Here is a 17,333-nt window from a genome sequence, read left to right as displayed (position 1 = left end):
TTGGGGAGAATTCTTTTTATGACCTTTACTTGAAAAATCTGAAAGGCAGTCTAGCTTTAATTAGCATTTTTTCAAATATTATTTTTCATGCTTACCTGGGATTCAAACTCAGAACCTTCGGATTCTTAACCCAACACCTTAACCACTAGATCAGCAACAGACAGAATGACACACATTTTGGATTTATGAATGAGTCCAGTCTTATTACATCATCAAGTAGTTTAAAATACAAAGTGTTCCCAAATCCGAACCCGAGATATCGTAAGTCTCGCTAATACAAGTAGCAAATAATGACCCGGGTTAAAAATTCTAACCTTGGTTGGAAAATTCCACCCGATTTATGAATCGGCATACGTTTCTACATGTCTCAGATGAACACATGAACATCTGTGCAGAAAAAAAATTAATAAATTGTGCACTTTAAAGGGACAATACTATTAATGACTTAATTAATTCACAGTGCCTTATTTATTAATGGCCTCAGATGATGTTCCATGATGTTTTTAAAGGTTCTGACTGCAAAGTTGAATTCTGGACGACGCAAAATGTTCGATTTCTGTTGCTGTTGGAGTTTCGAGATGTTTCACTCCTACACACACACACACACCATGTATCCTATATGCATGTACAGTGGTGCTTGAAAGTTTGTGAACTCTTTAGAATTTTCTATATTTCTGCACAAATATGACCTAAAACATCATCAGATTTTCACACAAGTCCTAAAAGTAGATAAAGAGAACCCAGTTAAACAAATGAGACAAAAATATTATACTTGGTCATTTATTTATTGAGGAAAATGATCCAATATTACATATCTGTGAGTGGCAAAAGTATGTGAACCTCTAGGATTAGCAGTTAATTTGAAGGTGAAATTAGAGTCAGGTGTTTTCAGTCAATGGGATGACAATCGGGTGTGAGTGGGCACCCTGTTTTATTTAAAGAACAGGGATCTATCAAAGTCTCATCTTCACAACACGTTTGTGGAAGTGTATCATGGCACGAACAAAGGAGGTTTCTGAGGACCTCAGAAAAAAACATCGTTGATGCTCATCAGGCTGGAAAAGGTTACAAAACCATCTCTAAAGAGTTTGGACTCCACCAATCCACAGTCAGACAGATTGTGTACAAATGGAGGAAATTCAAGACCATTGTTACCCTCCCCAGGAGTGGTCGACCAACAAAGATCACTCCAAGAGCAAGGCGTGTAATAGTCGGCGAGGTCACAAAGGACCCCAGGGGTAACTTCTAAGCAACTGAAGGCCTCTCTCACATTGGCTAATGTTAATGTTCATGAGTCCACCATCAGGAGAACACTGAACAACAATGGCGTGCATGGCAGGGTTGCAAGGAGAAAGCCACTGCTCTCCAAAAAGAACATTGCTGCTCGTCTGCAGTTTGCTAAAGATCACGTGGACAAGCCAGAAGGCTATTGGGAAAATGTTTTGTGGACGGATGAGACCAAAATGAAGTGTGTTATGTTTGGAGAAAGGAAAACACTGCATTCCAGCATAAGAACCTTATCCCATCTGTGAAACATGGTGGTGGTAGTATCATGGTTTGGGCCTGTTTTGCTACATCTGGGCCAGGACGGCTTGCCATCGTTGATGGAACAATAAATTCTGAATTATACCAGCGAATTCTAAAGGAAAATGTCAGGACATCTGTCCATGAACTGAATCTCAAGAGAAGGTGGGTCATGCAGCAAGACAACGACCCTAAGCACACAAGTCGTTCTACCAAAGAATGGTTAAAGAAGAATAAAGTGAATGTTTTGGAATGGCCAAGTCAAAGTCCTGACCTTAATCCAATCAAAGTGTCGTGGAACGACCTGAAGCGAGCAGTTCATGTGAGGAAACCCACCAACATCCCAGAGTTGAAGCTGTTCTGTACGGAGGAACGGGCTAAAATTCCTCCAAACCGGTGTGCAGGACTGATCAACAGTTACCGCAAACGTTTAGTTGCAGTTATTCCTCAATAAATAAATGACCAAGGATAATACTTTTGTCTCATTTGTTTAACTGGGTTCTCTTTACTTTTAGGACTTGTGTGAAAATCTGATGATGCTTTAGGTCATTTATGCAGAAATGTAGAAAATTCGAAAGGGTTCACAAACTTTCAAGCACCACTGTAAATGTTTTGCCGAGATAAAAAGCGTCCCGCATTTTACGATTCCGGAAATTGCAGAAGCAAGTGAGCACCAATATCACATCACGTGACCACCATGGGGTGTGTCTTACCTACTTTTAACCAAAACAAATCAGCGTGGGCGAACTTGGCGGACTCGGCTCTCCCGCCAGGGGAAAAGGAAAGGAAAGCCTGCCTAGTGAGTGCGACGTGTCGTGACGTGTCATGTTTCTGGACAGATAACTAAGTCGTTCTAGCTAGCGCTTAGCTATCTTAGCCTGAGAATACATGGGTTGGACTCGGGCACGGTAGCGAGTATGGAGTTCTACACCTAATGTTTTGATCTTCCAGAGAAAGAAATGAGAACACAAAAGCAGGAACAGAGAAAAGATATAAATATTCGTCTTTTGTTTCACGGATCTATTCAACCACTAATTACATTCCAGCGACTCAAAACTCTCCGAGGTCGATCCAGAGTCACGATGTTTTGCACACGTCACCATCTTGCACAGTTATGCTAATTAGCTAAAGCTCCTTCTTTCCGTAGGGCTGTATGGTTGGTTTACCTCAAGAGGGAGGAAAACGGTCCCAAAATGGAGAAAAGCAACCCTCAGGACATCAAAATGATCACATCCTGTTCGTCGGCATGATATTGTTCTTGCAAGACAGAGGAAAACGCAATTAAAAAAAAAAAAAAGTCTAAATTTCAGCAATCAGCAGTATATTTCCAGCCCCAAACTCCTCACTCAAGCTGATATTGCACAATCCTGTTTTTGTGTACAAGAAACAGTGTATATATACTGTAAATCAGCTAAAATAAGTCAAATTAAAATATTAGTCGTAATTATATGAAACAACATTAGGAGAATAGAAGTTTTATAAGCGATGCGATTTCTTTTAAATCAGGGCGAAAGCGTCCTCTTGTATCCCCATCAAGTATGACATGATGGACCCCTCACTGACGGACCACATTTCTTTTTAATTTCCCCTGTGATTCCAGCCGAATGAGAAATCTTCATTTTGTCCGTATTTTAACATTCAAATCCAAACCACTGACTTGCAAAACCAAAGAACAGTCAAAACATTCTTTTGATTCTACCAAATGTCGGGGGGTTTTTTTTCATAACGGTGACCTTTTCAAATCGCTGATCAACAATATTGCAATGTCCCGGTTCACACGTTTTGTCCCCAAACTAAATAAAGCACTGGCTCTCGAGCAGAAGCTTCTCAAATCCCGTCCTATTTCTGTAAAAGAGGCCACCTGATTTCCTCTAAGACCTCCAAGCGTATGCATATTTAATGTGCCAGGTTAATGCGACGCTCTGCCACCCAGTTCACCCCCCGAACACAGTGCATTAATACCTCACACGTTCCACAGCCTTTCTTCATCACTAATACCCCCAACCTAGCGTAATCTCCCTCCAGCCTCTGCCTCGCCCGTCTGCCTGACTGTAAATCCCACCACCTTGCAGTCTGGCCATTCAGCAGCAGACTGAGTAAACTGCCAGGGCTCGCTGTGTGCCAAACCGCCGCCATCGCTGCTGTCGCTGCTCACCCTCCTGCTGAGGCTTTACAATCAGGAACGTCAATCAGCATTGGCTTTTCTCTCACACTCATCAACATGGCCCTGACCCAGTTTATCACTCTCAGCTCTGTTTATGGTGTTTTACTAAACACTTAAACAAAATAAAATCTGTCCAAGAACCGGGTTAACTCCAAAACGATAAAAGGATTGTGTACAGTAAGCATTATACACATTATTGGTACCCCCAATAATAATAACTAGATAGATACTGTGACTAAAGTCAGTGATTTGCACTAGCTCTTACAAACTGGGACGTCTGGTCACCGTACCCAATAGATCCGGAATGGAAAGGGATAGAAAATGACACTTAGTGAGGAAAAAAGCCCGTTTTTCATGGATCATTACAGTTCAGTGATCCAGATCAATATCAAAAGTCATAGCAACTTAATTCAACCCAGAGGCATTCTTCATATAAAATTTGCTGATGATTGGTTGAAACCTGACAGAGAAATAGCATCCTAAAAACATTAGGATAATAATAATAATAATTAGCAGCAAAGTTTGTTTGTTTGTCTTGAGCTAACGTCGCCATTTCTCGACAGAGTTTCACCAAATTTGGCAAGTAGGTTCTGGGGATGACCCAGAATTTTGCAGGTATAAACAAAATTCATGTACAGGCCCCAGGGAGGTCCTTGGGGGGGGGGAGTGAGAGTAACAAATTAATGACAGTGAGTGCACATGAACTGCAAATGCAGGTTTATACGTACACACACACACACACACACACACACACACACACACACACACACACACACACACACTCCCCGGCCACTACAATAGGAACTTGTTCTTGATTCTAAGATTCCTGTTCTTGGTTGCAGGGGTGGAACAACACTTCAGCTGCTCAACAGTCCGTGGTCGCCATTGTCTGATTCTCCTCTTCATGATACGCCATACATTCTCAATAGGAGACAGATCTGGACTGGCAGCAGGCCAGTCAAGCACACGCACTCTATCTATGAAGCCAGACTGTTGTAGCCTTTGCAGAATGAGGCCTGACAGTGTCATGCTGAAATAAACATAGACTTCCCAGAAAGAGGCGTCGCTTTGATGGCAACGTACACTCACTGGCCACTTGTTCTTGATTCTAAGATCCCTGTTCTTGGCTGGCAGGACTGGGAACCCAATGCGGTCTTCTGCTGAGATGCTTTTCTGCTCACCATGGTTGTAAAGAGCGATTATATGAGTTACTATATCCTTTCTGGTACAAAAATTCGAACCAGTTTGGCCATTTTTCCTCTGAGCTCTCTTATCAACAAGGCGTTTGTTTCCACCCACAGAACTCAACTCGACCTTTTTTTGTTTTCCGCACCATTCTTTCCGTATAAACTCTAGAGACTATTGTGTGTGAAAACCCCAGGAGATCAGCAGTTTCTGAAATATTCAAACGAAAAATACTCATCTGGCTCAAACCAACACCCGTGCAACAGTGAAAGAAAGTCACACTTTTTGAGATCACGGTTTTCCCCGTTCTGATGTTTGAACATTAATTAACCGAAGCGCTTGATTTGTATCTGCATGATTTGATGCATGTTCCTAATAAAGTGTATCTCAATAGTTTGCAGTATCTCAGAGACAGAACACTGGGGGGAAAAAAATGAAGTATTTGTAGGCAAATCTATAAATCGTGATACATACTGTGTTTTTATTGAAAAAAAAAGCTTAAAGAATCGTGTTTAATGTAAAATTCCCCTCCATCCATCCAGATGGTTGTCGACAAATCAAATTCACGTGCATGCGTCTCCCAACACAGCAAGGTGGACGATGAACGAGGTCGTTTTTGTGAATCTGTGCAGGTGTATCAGAGTCTGGACAGGGAGCTGCAGAGGCACGTTAGCCTGCGAGACACACTGCAGCAGTGTCAAACCTGGCTGTTCAACATCCAAGAGGAGCTGCAGCCGCCTGCGCAAACGCCACGCTACCTGGAGGAGGCGCTGATCCAGGTACACACTTCACAGACGCAGCTTTCTTTTATTTCCAGCATACACCTCATGAAAGTGGTGTGTAACTAACGCCATGTTGGTGGGACTGGACCTTCAGCTGAAGCAGGAGCGAGCTCTTCAGGAGCAGGCCAGTACGTACCTGCAGCTGATTTGCTCCACCTGTGACCTGTCGGATGAGAAGGTGCGGGAGACCGCCGCCGATATCCAGCAAGTCAAAATCCAGGTAATTTACCTCACACTCCGTCTTAACGCTGCGACAGAATCATTCATTTTACAGGAAAGAAAGTGACTTGAAATCAACTCCAGGGTTGTTTTGGATCATCACATGGTGATGCACTGCAGAATGTGTAGTTTTGCATACTTTTCCAGCTAGATATCACATCCTAGCCAGGCACTTCCTGGGAAACCATGGCAACCAGGAGGAACTTAAGATATATCCTCTCATCAGCAGCGAACGCAGAGGGATTTGAGTGATACGCCAGTGTTGGTGTGAGCAAACAAACAGCTAGCTATGAAATATTTTTGCACAAATTTTCTTCAATCCAGGTCGAGGAAAGGATGGTCGAATCCCAAGAGCTGTTAGACAGCTGGAGGGAAATCGAGAGCCTGCGTTCCGAGCTGGAGTCTCATCTCCGAGAAGCCGAACACTTTCTGCAGAACATGCTGAGACGACCAGCAGATCTCGAGCCGAAGGTCTCTCAGAATCAGCTGGACCAAGCTCAGGTAAGAGATCACATGGAAGTTGTGAATTAGCATTCAGAGTTGTAGCGTATCATGAAACTTGTAAAAATGACCAACTCATCAATGCATTTGTGTACATTATTATTATTATTAGGCTAATACAACCCCGATTCCAAAAAAGTTGGGACAAAGTACAAATTGTAAATAAAAATTTACAAATCTCAAAAACTGATATTGTATTCACAATAGAACATAGACAACATATCAAATGTCGAAAGTAAGACATTTTGAAATTTCATGCCAAATATTGGCTCATTTGAAATTTCATGACAGCAACACATCTCAAAAAAGTTGGGACAGGGGCAATAAGAGGCTGGAAAAGTTAAAGGTACAAAAAAGGAACAGCTGGAGGACCAAATTGCAACTCATTAGGTCAATTGGCAATAGGTCATTAACATGACTGGGTATAAAAAGAGCATCTTGGAGTGGCAGCGGCTCTCAGAAGTAAAGATGGGAAGAGGATCACCAATCCCCCTAATTCTGCACCGACAAATAGTGGAGCAATATCAGAAAGGAGTTCGACAGTGTAAAATTGCAAAATGTTTGAACATATCATCATCATCTACAGTGCATAATCTCATCAAAAGATTCAGAGAATCTGGAAGAATCTCTGTGCGTAAGGGTCAAGGCCGGAAAACCATACTGGGTGCCCGTGATCTTCGGGCCCTTAGACGGCACTGCATCACATACAGGCATGCTTCTGTATTGGAAATCACAAAATGGGCTCAGGAATATTTCCAGAGAACATTATCTGTGAACACAATTCATCGTGCCATCCGCCATTGCCAACTAAAACTCTATAGTTCAAAGAAGAAGCCGTATCTAAACACGATCCAGAAGCGCAGACGTCTTCTCTGGGCCAAGGCTCATTTAAAATGGACTGTGGCAAAGTGGAAAACTGTTCTGTGGTCAGACGAATCAAAATTTGAAGTTCTTTATGGAAATCAGGGACGCCGTGTCATTCGAACTAAAGAGGAGAAGGACGACCCAAGTTGTTATCAGCACTCAGTTCAGAAGCCTGCATCTCTGATGGTATGGGGTTGCATTAGTGCGTGTGGCATGGGCAGCTTACACATCTGAAAAGACACCATCAATGCTGAAAGGTATATCCAGGTTCTAGAGCAACATATGCTCCCATCCAGACGACGTCTCTTTCAGGGAAGACCTTGCATTTTCCAACATGACAATGCCAGACCACATACTGCATCAATTACAGCATCATGGCTGTGTAGAAGAAGGGTCCGGGTACTGAACTGGCCAGCCTGCAGTCTAGATCTTTCACCCATAGAAAATATTTGGCGCATCATAAAACGGAAGATACGACAAAAAAGACCTAAGGCAGTTGAGCAACTAGAATCCTACATTAGCCAAGAATGGGTTAACATTCCTATCCCTAAACTTGAGCAACGTGTCTCTTCAGTCCCCAGACGTTTACAGACTGTTGTAAAGAGAAAAGGGGATGTCTCACAGTGGGAAACATGGCCTTGTCCCAACTTTTTTGAGATGTGTTGTTGTCATGAAATTTAAAATCACCTAATTTTTCTCTTTAAATGATACATTTTCTCAGTTTAAACATTTGATATGTCATCTATGTTCTATTCTGAATAAAATTTGGAATTTTGAAACTTCCACATCATTGCATTCCGTTTTTATTTACAATTTGTACTTTTGTCCCAACTTTTTTGGAATCGGGGTTGTATGTTAACTGCTAAAGACAATAATGTGTAACCTGCTAACAGCTAAAATGGTAACGACTAATGTGTTATTGGCTAGCATGCTAATAACTATTGGTGAACATCCTAATAGCAAACATGCTAACAACTAACCCAACACACATCTGTCCATCGTGAGCTGCTCTCATGGGGTGTGTTTTGGGTTTTTTTTGGCACCGGACCAACCACACTTCGCATTTTCTTGTGGAAATGCATCTCTTTCTTCTTCTTCCTAAGTTTTTGTATAGTTTCCGAGTGTGAGAGAACCTAAATCTAGTATATATGTGTGTGTGTGCGCGTGTGTGTGTGTGTGTGTGTGTGTGTGTGTGTATAATATATAATTTTTTTTTTTTATTTAATGTTATCAATGTAATTAAAAAAAATCTGTACTGCATCTCTGAACTGCTTATTATTTTCCCTCAAAATTATGCCTGGAGATTGCCAGATGGAAATATCAATCTGTTTTCACCTGCGCTGTCTCTTCTAATTTGGCAGCAATCCGTCAATGTTCCTTAAAAGCCCTTTAAAAATATTGCTGTCCCCTGTAAGAATATAAGGCAAAATATTTATAACAAAACCTTCCTTGGAATAAAATCTCTGTGGGCTATATGGAACGGGAAATACTGTAAACGTAAGGTTATTTGATGCCATCTGAAATCTTCTCTACCCCCCACCCCACCCCACCCCACATAACCTCATCCTCCAAAACTATCATCCCTCCTGGGTTCTACCAAAATCTGGGGACCCCCAACCCTGTAATACATGAGTCAGTTTGAGCACTAGGAACCATGTAAATACCCCTCTCTAATGGTTCCTGTTTATTGTGTGGTGGATTTCTTGTATTTCTGGAAGACCTAATGGCTTTTATGGCTACCATCCTGGCAGGCAGCTTCTCATATTAATAAAGACCACCCTCCAGACTCCATGCCTGGCTGTAATTACGGATGTATGAATTGATTTGTCCGCGTCCGTAATTGCTGTCTTCAGGCCGGGTTGGTCATTGTGTGTGAAAATAGAGGATATTATACCTCGGGTTATATTGTGCGCTGTCAACAAGAGGAGAGATGAAAACTCCAATATCCTGAAACCCCCCTCCCACAACCACTACCACCACTCTGCCATCAAGTCATCGTTACCATTATCTATGGAGAAAAAAAATCCTTACGTGCACTCAAAAACCCCTTGTGTCCTCTATTTTCCACCATGAAGGACTTCATCCAGGAGATACAAGCCAGGCAGGCTGATCTTACCGGCCTGAGAGAGAGCGTTGGTAGGCTGGTGCCATCTCAGGATTCGCCTGAGCTGGTGGAAATAGGTCGTCTGCGCAGATCTTGGTTAGAGCTTGCAAAGCAGGCTGCAGAGCTGTTGGAGCAGAGAGAGGAGGATCTCCAGAGGAGTGGGGATTATCAAGAGTGCCTCAGTATGGCAGAAGAGCTGTTTGACCAGTTGTCCAAGGAATGGGATTATCTGTCCAGGCATGTATCTGACTTTCTTCACAATTACGATTGATTGAATTGATTTACCAGTGCATGAGTTCTGTTGATTTGGATTGTTGTCTGAATCTTTCCAAAGTAGCCATCTTGATTAATAGTCGATTCATTTTTAGGGGAGATATGGAGAGCACTGCGGGGTGTTTAGATGCCTTGAAGAAGCTCTCCATAGATCTTCAGGACCAGAGGTGTGTATTAGAAGACTTGAGAGATAACAAGAATGCAATCCTGTCACGCCTTAGTCTCGAGGACAAGGACTTTGTCAAGGAGCAGGTAGGTTACCTGGAGCAACGCTGGACCCAAATGGAAATGCAGGTTGTACAGAAGATGCAGGATACTGTTCAAACCCTTGAAGACCTCAATCACTTAGAGGACCAGTTGCGGGAAACCCAAGAGTGGGCTGAGGTGCAGCGACCATCTCTTTCTGACGTGCTGAAAACCAGCCCTCCTCCGGACCTTGCTCAGAGCTTTTTATTTGAGCACTTGAGCTTTTGTGCAGAGCTGGAAGCCAAGCAGCAGCTCATTCATCAATCCATGTCTGAGGCTGGCAGCCTTTATTCTCATCTAGGACTAAATGAGAAAAGGAGAATGCAGACCTTGGTGCAGGCCGTTCAAGCAGAGGTAGAATCTCTTGGCTCGAAGGCAGCTCAGCACCGCAAAAGCCTTAGTAAAGTATTCACAGAGCGGACACAGTTCCTCCAGGCCTTGGACAGGGCTGCTGGATGGATCAAACAGCAAGAGCAGCGGGTTCTTGCAGATGAGCATGTGGCACTCTTGCCAGATGAGCTCTCCAAGCAGGTGTCTCTTTGCAAGAACATATGTAGCAGCCTGAGGGGGTATCAAGTGGAACTGACCTCACTTTGGACACAAGGAAGGGAACTGGTAAAGGATACAACAGAGGGTGAGAAGGTGGAGACCCTTCAAAGGCTTGAGGAGCTCCAGGGAACTTTTGAGGCTTCCCTCCAAAGGTGCACACATCATTTGCAGCACCTGGAGAGAGCCCTAGTTATTCGAAAGTACTTCAAAGTAGACCTGGATAGAATCTGCGAGTGGTTGAGACATGCAGAAGCAGCCACATTCCCCATAATAAACCTCAACAGAAATGATGTGGAGCTGCAGAACCAGTTAGCCAAATACCAGCAGATTTTGGATCATACCTCAGCATACGAGAACCTGTTACTTATTGTCCAGAGGGCAGGACAGGAAATTCTTCCCACCTTAAATGAAGTAGATCACTGCTACCTGGATGAGAAACTTAATGGCCTTCCGCAACAATACAATGCCATTCTTTTGTCAACCAAAGAAAAGCGAGACAGGATCCAGCGAGTGATTCTGGAACGCAAGGAATTGGAGTCCCTCACTGAAGTGACGCGTAAAACTTTGGAGGAACTTCAGGAGCAGTGTGATGCCTTAGAGAAACAATCAACTAGTAGATGTCTTGAAGACTGGGAAAGGTTGCATGATGACTACGAAGAGATCCAGAAAGGCCTTTTAAACCTTCTCCAGCCACTGAATGAGTTGAAGAGTAAAACTCAGGACTTGCATTGCACAGGACAACCATATTCATGTGAGGTCATTGACCAGCTGGCAAGTCTTTATAGCAGACTTGAGCAAGCAACAAAGGAAAAAGTTAACCATCTGAACCGTATGTTGAATGTATTAAATGATTATAGGGCCACAGTCGTAAAAATGGATAGTGACATTAATGCAGTCAAGGAGCATATGGATAAGCTTAATTCTGAGATGCAGTTCAATGCCATGGAGAGATTATCCAAACTGCATGAACTGGCCAAAGAGCTAGATGAGATTACTTCTTATTCTGAAGGTCTAACTGGACAGATAACGGATTTCAACCAGCACTTTGACAATGATACCCTTAAGACTCAGGTTTCCGTGAAGGAGACCCAGCTTCAAGCCTTGAAATCAACCATTTCCAAATGTATAGAAGAATGTGAACATTGTGCCAATTTGTGTCTTGGGGATGAACCAAGCTTCCAGGCTGAGGTCAAATCAAACTTGCTGTGGCTCAGGATGGTTAGACAGGATCTTGGAAGTTTGTTTACTCTTCAGGAAATCAGTGTTCATGTTGTTCAGGATGAGATCAGATCAGCAGTCGCACTTCAAAGAGAAATGAAATCTAGGCTCCAGTTGCTGGAAGTTTTAAGCCAAAATGAGAGGTACAAGACTGCCGAACAGCCATTCCCCAGTGACATGGAGACCTATTTAAAGGATATTGCAGACTTGGAGAGCGAGGTTCAGGAATCCCTGTCAACCAAACAGGCAAGCATGTGTATATTCGTAATATGTTTCATGTCTTAGATTTCTGGTATTCCTAAACGTTTCATCTGTACCCACAATGATATATTGCTTACCCACAGGTGGTCTTGCAGTCAGCACTATCCTTGCTACAATTGTACCAAAGTGCCTTGAAATCTACTCACCAGTGGTTTGAAGATGCCGATGCTGTCCTAAAGCAGAAGAACCAGGAACTAGAATTGGAAGACCTTACAGAGAGCCTCCAGGAACTTAAACATGTTTTGAGCCAAGAACCGACCATAAAGAAGGCGGTTCAGGATATCGAGGGCGTTCTCCATAAAATGGAGGACTTTGTTGATTCTGGCGTTATTATGAAACTCAAAGAAGGCTATGAGACCACTTGTGAAAGGAGTGCTGAGCTCATGGAGCAGCTAAGATGTCACCAAGAAACCTTAAACCGGTAACTTCTGGGCTGCATTTTTGTCCTCTTATCTGGTTTATTGGTATCATTGGTGACCATTTTTGTGGCTCATGCCTAGCCTATAGTTCTGATTTAAATATTGTTTTTCTAGATGTTCAACTCGGTGGACGTCATTTAAGAAAGACAGAGAAGTACTTATAAGTCAGCTGAGTGAAGTTGAGAGGAGATTGGCTGGGTTTAGCACGGCTAAATCAAGCTCTCTTCAAGAAGCCGAGGACCAGCTTAGTTTTCACCAGGTCTGTTCAGTTTTCTTCCAGAATTGTTTCTTCGTGCAGTTTATTAGTCGTGTACTAACACATTCTCTTGCCTTTATAGGATGTCGTGTTCCACCTGGAGGCTTGTCAGGATAAACTGACAAACCTGAAAGAACAATCGGAGCAGTCTGAGCTGAAGTCTGTGTCCAGTGCGACAGTTTCGCGTTCAGTCTGTGCACTACACCAGCGATGGACTCAGTTATCCAGTGTAGCTAAAGTACAAGAGAAGGCCCTTAAGGACACAGTGCATGACTGGAGACGCTTCATTGAGAAGGTAAGATGGCAATTAATAGCTTAGAACCTGTACAAATTATTATGCGTAGCGCTTTGGGCTATGCTCACACTGAAGCTCGTGATGGGTTTAACGTGCGAATACTCAGCGATGAAAAATTGGTAGCGTCGCCACCAATCGTGCAATGCACAGCGAATGTTCTTCGAGCTTCGCAAGTTGTTTTTTGGTGCGACTCCACCTTGTGAGTGGCCAAAAACGTGAAAAATTTCAATGCATGCAAACTAAGCACCGAATACTCATGGATGGGTTTGGGAATGCTACCTGAAGCTCGGGGAAGCATCGCCACCAAACGCCTCATTTTCATCGATAACTCGTTGCGAGCTGTAGTGTGACCATAGCCTTGTAATGTATGAGCTTATGATTTAATAACCTCAGAATATTTAGCGCTTTAATCCGGGGTAATGTCACAGGCCTGAATATTGACGTGAGCAGTTTTGGTCTTCAGCAAGTTGTGCGGACAAGTAATGAGTATTTATTTTTTTCGTGGTCTGGTTTCCATCAAATCCTGCACTCTGATTGGCTGGCGAGCGGGTCCGTATCCTCCTATACGGACCCCAGTTACGGACCTCTGGCGACTCGCTCATTCACAACGGCAACAAACATAGTAGCATTTTTTGTCAACATTTATCTTTTTTTTTTTTTTAATAAGATTTATTTATAAGATTATCAAAAGTCTTGTAAATGTTTGCCAGCATTTCTCAGGAGAATCGCATTAATTTTACAGCATGGATTGCGATAACGACAGTGTTCCCAGCGAAAGCGAGTTTTACTACCCTGAGGAAGAAGAAATAAAAGAAAACATTTCGGGAGAAAGCTAAAAACCTCTAACTGTTGCTAACGCCGAGCAAAAACATGGCTGAATCCTGAATGACTCAATTTTGTATAAATAGGGGACTACATAGGCGGTAAAATGTAGTTTTTTTTCCTGCCATGGAAGTGCACTTGTATACCGAGGAGGAAGCCATTTGCATTACAGCCGTGAATGAGGATTCAAAATGGCGTCTCGGCTCGGTTTTCCCTTTCGGGCGCTCTCGTTTTCTGTTAGAATTTGGTAAAGAAAAAAATTAATATATTATTTACCAGCTTAAGGTCGGTCCGTATGGTGAAATACCGTGACCTCGGCCTTGAATACTGATCTCGGCCCAGAGGGCCTCGCTCAGTACTTTCAAGACCTCGGTCACGGTATTTCACCATACGGACCTCCCAGCTGGGAAATAACGTATTCTATCCACATTCACTGGATATGAGCAATCGCGCGCTCTGATTGGCTACTCTACTACTAGGCTATCAGCTCATATACCAAGTAGAGAAAAACAAAATGGCGGAGCGTGTTGCTGAACCAACCGACGATGAAATAAAAATCACTCGAAAACAAAACCCCAAAAAATACCAAAAAAAAGGCAACAAAATATGGAATCAAAGTATTTGGTGGTAAGAATGTATCTTTTTTTTTTTTTCGAGAATTATTATTATTATCGCATTTTTCACAAACTGCTACTGCCATTTCGCCGGTTTGTTTCCATTCTTCATCTTTAAACGTTAAAATTTAATTTTTTTTTTAAGACTGGTTCAAAAGCTCAACGAAGTCTGAAAATTACAGAACTGACATGCCCAACGAAGAATTAAAAAAATGTCTAAAGCTATTCTATACCTCGGCAAGACGGCGCTTTCTACAAAAAAAACCCCAACGCTGAGGTCAATTCGTGCAGGTTTTTAAGAAGTCCGCCTGAGCAGAAATGATTTTGTCGGATGTTTTTTATAGATAGTTTTCACATTACGTAACAGAGTTGGGGATTCCCTAGTGGCGGCCATCTTGTGGGTCAAGCTTACTGTACGGGTGACTGAGTACACATTGTAACGTGCGAGTACAAAGTCTTCAAAAGAACCCAAGCAGGCTATTTAAAGCTAGCAATGGTGCACACCTGTTGTATTCACGGCTGTCGTAATAGGTCAGATGATGAAGTCAAGCGGAGCTTTTATGGAATTCCCACTGTACGGGAGCACAAAGGCGAGCAAACAAAGAAACTCAGCATACAAAGGAGAAATCTATGGCTTGCGAGAATCAACCGTAAGGATTATCAGCCTTCCAAACACAGCAAAGTCTGCTCCGATCATTTTATAAGTGGTAAGTTGTTTAAATAAACAATCAATTGTGTTTAAGTTTGTTTTTGGAAACCAAAACATCATGTGAACAATCTCTGGAGAATGCCTAACTGGAACCGCTGAGTGTACGTTTACATTGTAATGTACACTTAATATCGCTCGTTTGTCACGTTTCTATTTGAAACTTGTCACTTCACTCACGCAAGGGTCATTTTTGAAAAACATTTTAGGTCTATTCTGTATGATTTGATTTGTGTTTGGGATGCAAACAGCGCGCCTTTTGGCGGATGCCGCCTGAATCGTGCAGATCCGATTTTTTTTTTTTTAGGGGGGGCGTTGGAGTGTCTGATTATAATTTCAAAGTAAATTCTGTATTAAAATTACTAAATAAGCAAATCCATTACAGTCCATGAAACAGGAAGTATAAGGATGAGAAAAAAACAGTTTAAATTGCAAAGCTGCACACATTTGCGCAGCCCGAGCGGTGTGCAGGACTGCGCAAATGTGCGCAGCTTTCCGATTTAAACTGTTTTTTCTCATCCTTATACTTCCTGTTTCATGGACTGTAAAGGATTTGCTTATTTAGTAATTTTAATACAGGATTTACTTTGAAATTATAATCAGACACTCCAACGCCCCCCCTTAAAAAAAAAAAATCGGATCTGCGCGATTCAGCCGTGAAAAAGGCAGCATCCGACAAAAGGCGCGCTGTGAATATATAAAGTTGTATATATCAGACAGCCTTTAAAGTTTGATGAAGTCAGTTTCAGGCTTTGGAGCAGGCTTTGGCAGTTTCAGGCTTTGGCAGCCCTGCATAGTCACTTGAAAATGCATTTTTGTCCACTTCGTAGGGGTCAATTCCCCCAATCAAGGCCAGTTTGGCTGCATACCGATGTCGTCTAATGTATCTATATACTTCTGTTTGCTTGATTTTGCCAACATTGATCTTTATTTTAGAAAACTGACTATATAACTTCATAAATTCGTCCGAGATAACGTAGCCAATAGTGGCGATGGTCCGTTTTGTTTGCCCCACAAGATGGCGGCTGGGGGGCGTTCCCCGGAACGCTGTGACGTCAGTGAAAACTATCTATATAGTTTTTATATATATCGAATTTGCAAAAATAAAAATGCTCTGTTTCTCAAAATCCAGTGAATGTGGATAGAATAAAACAGTTATTCCACTCAATCTCGTCATACATGGATTATAGCCATCAGCTCATGTACGACTCGATTTCGTGGAATTACTGTAAAATATATATAACGTTAAATGCAGAATACTGTAAGAGGATGTGCTGGATCAAGTGCCATTTTATGCGCTGCCCAATAATAAAATTTCACAGATTCCTCAACATTTTTCGAATTTCCCTGCAGGGATCGATAAAGTCCATCCCTCCATCCATCAAACAATATTGTTCAATTAAATCAAATTTCCAGTGATCATGTGGTCTAGGACTATTCATATTGGCAACATCCTTGGCTCCTGTTCGATTCATTTCAATAGTTGCCATCGTGTCATCTATATATAATTAAGCCCCTTCTCGGGGGGGGGGGGGGGGGGGGGGTGTTATACTGGTTTACCTCTGTCTGTCCAGCCTTCTGTCCAAAACACCCTTTTTCTCAGCAACCACAAATCATAGCCACTTGGTCCTGAGCTTCATCTTGGGGTTCTATACCTTGTGTACCGTTTTCAGGTCTGTCGCACATTGACTTCCTGTTTACCGACCGAATGTATTATGAAACATATAGCATGGATTTACGAAATATTCCTAACACTTTTCTCAGCAACTACAAATCACAACTGCTTGATATTTGGTCCTGAGCTTCATCTTGGGGTTCTATACCATGTGTACCATTTTCAGGTCTGTCGCACATCGACTTCCTGTTTACCGACCGAATGTATTATGAAACATATAGCGTGGATTTACAAAATTTTCCTAACACTTTTCTCAGCAACTACAAATCACAACTGCTTGATATTTGGTACAGAGCTTCATCTTGGGGTTCTATACCATGTGTACCATTTTCAGGTCTGTCGTACATCGACTTCCTGTTTACCGACCGAACGTATTTACGAAACATATAGCATGGATTTACGAAATTTTCCTAACACTTTTCTCAGCAACTACAAATCACAACTGCTTGATATTTGGTCCTGAGCTTCATCTTGGGGTTCTATACCATGTGTACCATTTTCAGGTCTGTCGCACACCGACTTCCTGTTTACCGACCGAATGTATTATGAAACATATAGCGTGGATTTATGAAATTTTCCTAACACTTTTCTCCGCAACTACAAATCACAACTGCTTGATATTTGGTAACGAGTTTCATCTTGGGGTTCTATACCAT

The 17,333-nt window shown here is 42.3% G+C and overlaps 1 protein-coding gene across 1 annotated transcript in view; it reads left to right on the top strand.

Annotated features, from left to right (window-relative positions):
• Positions 1-17,333, top strand: part of syne1a (spectrin repeat containing, nuclear envelope 1a) — a 491,960-nt gene that overhangs the window by 283,097 nt on the left and 191,530 nt on the right. The window contains 8 exon segments of the mRNA XM_060915606.1: positions 5,506-5,652; positions 5,750-5,875; positions 6,199-6,375; positions 9,315-9,580; positions 9,712-11,875; positions 11,974-12,311; positions 12,424-12,568; positions 12,648-12,860. Of these exon segments, the coding sequence (XP_060771589.1) occupies positions 5,506-5,652; positions 5,750-5,875; positions 6,199-6,375; positions 9,315-9,580; positions 9,712-11,875; positions 11,974-12,311; positions 12,424-12,568; positions 12,648-12,860 (3,576 nt within the window).

The sequence above is a fragment of the Neoarius graeffei genome, chromosome 3 (genome assembly GCF_027579695.1).
Source record: "Neoarius graeffei isolate fNeoGra1 chromosome 3, fNeoGra1.pri, whole genome shotgun sequence".
Classification (NCBI taxonomy): domain Eukaryota; kingdom Metazoa; phylum Chordata; class Actinopteri; order Siluriformes; family Ariidae; genus Neoarius; species Neoarius graeffei.
This window is presented reverse-complemented; position numbering and strand designations above follow the sequence as displayed.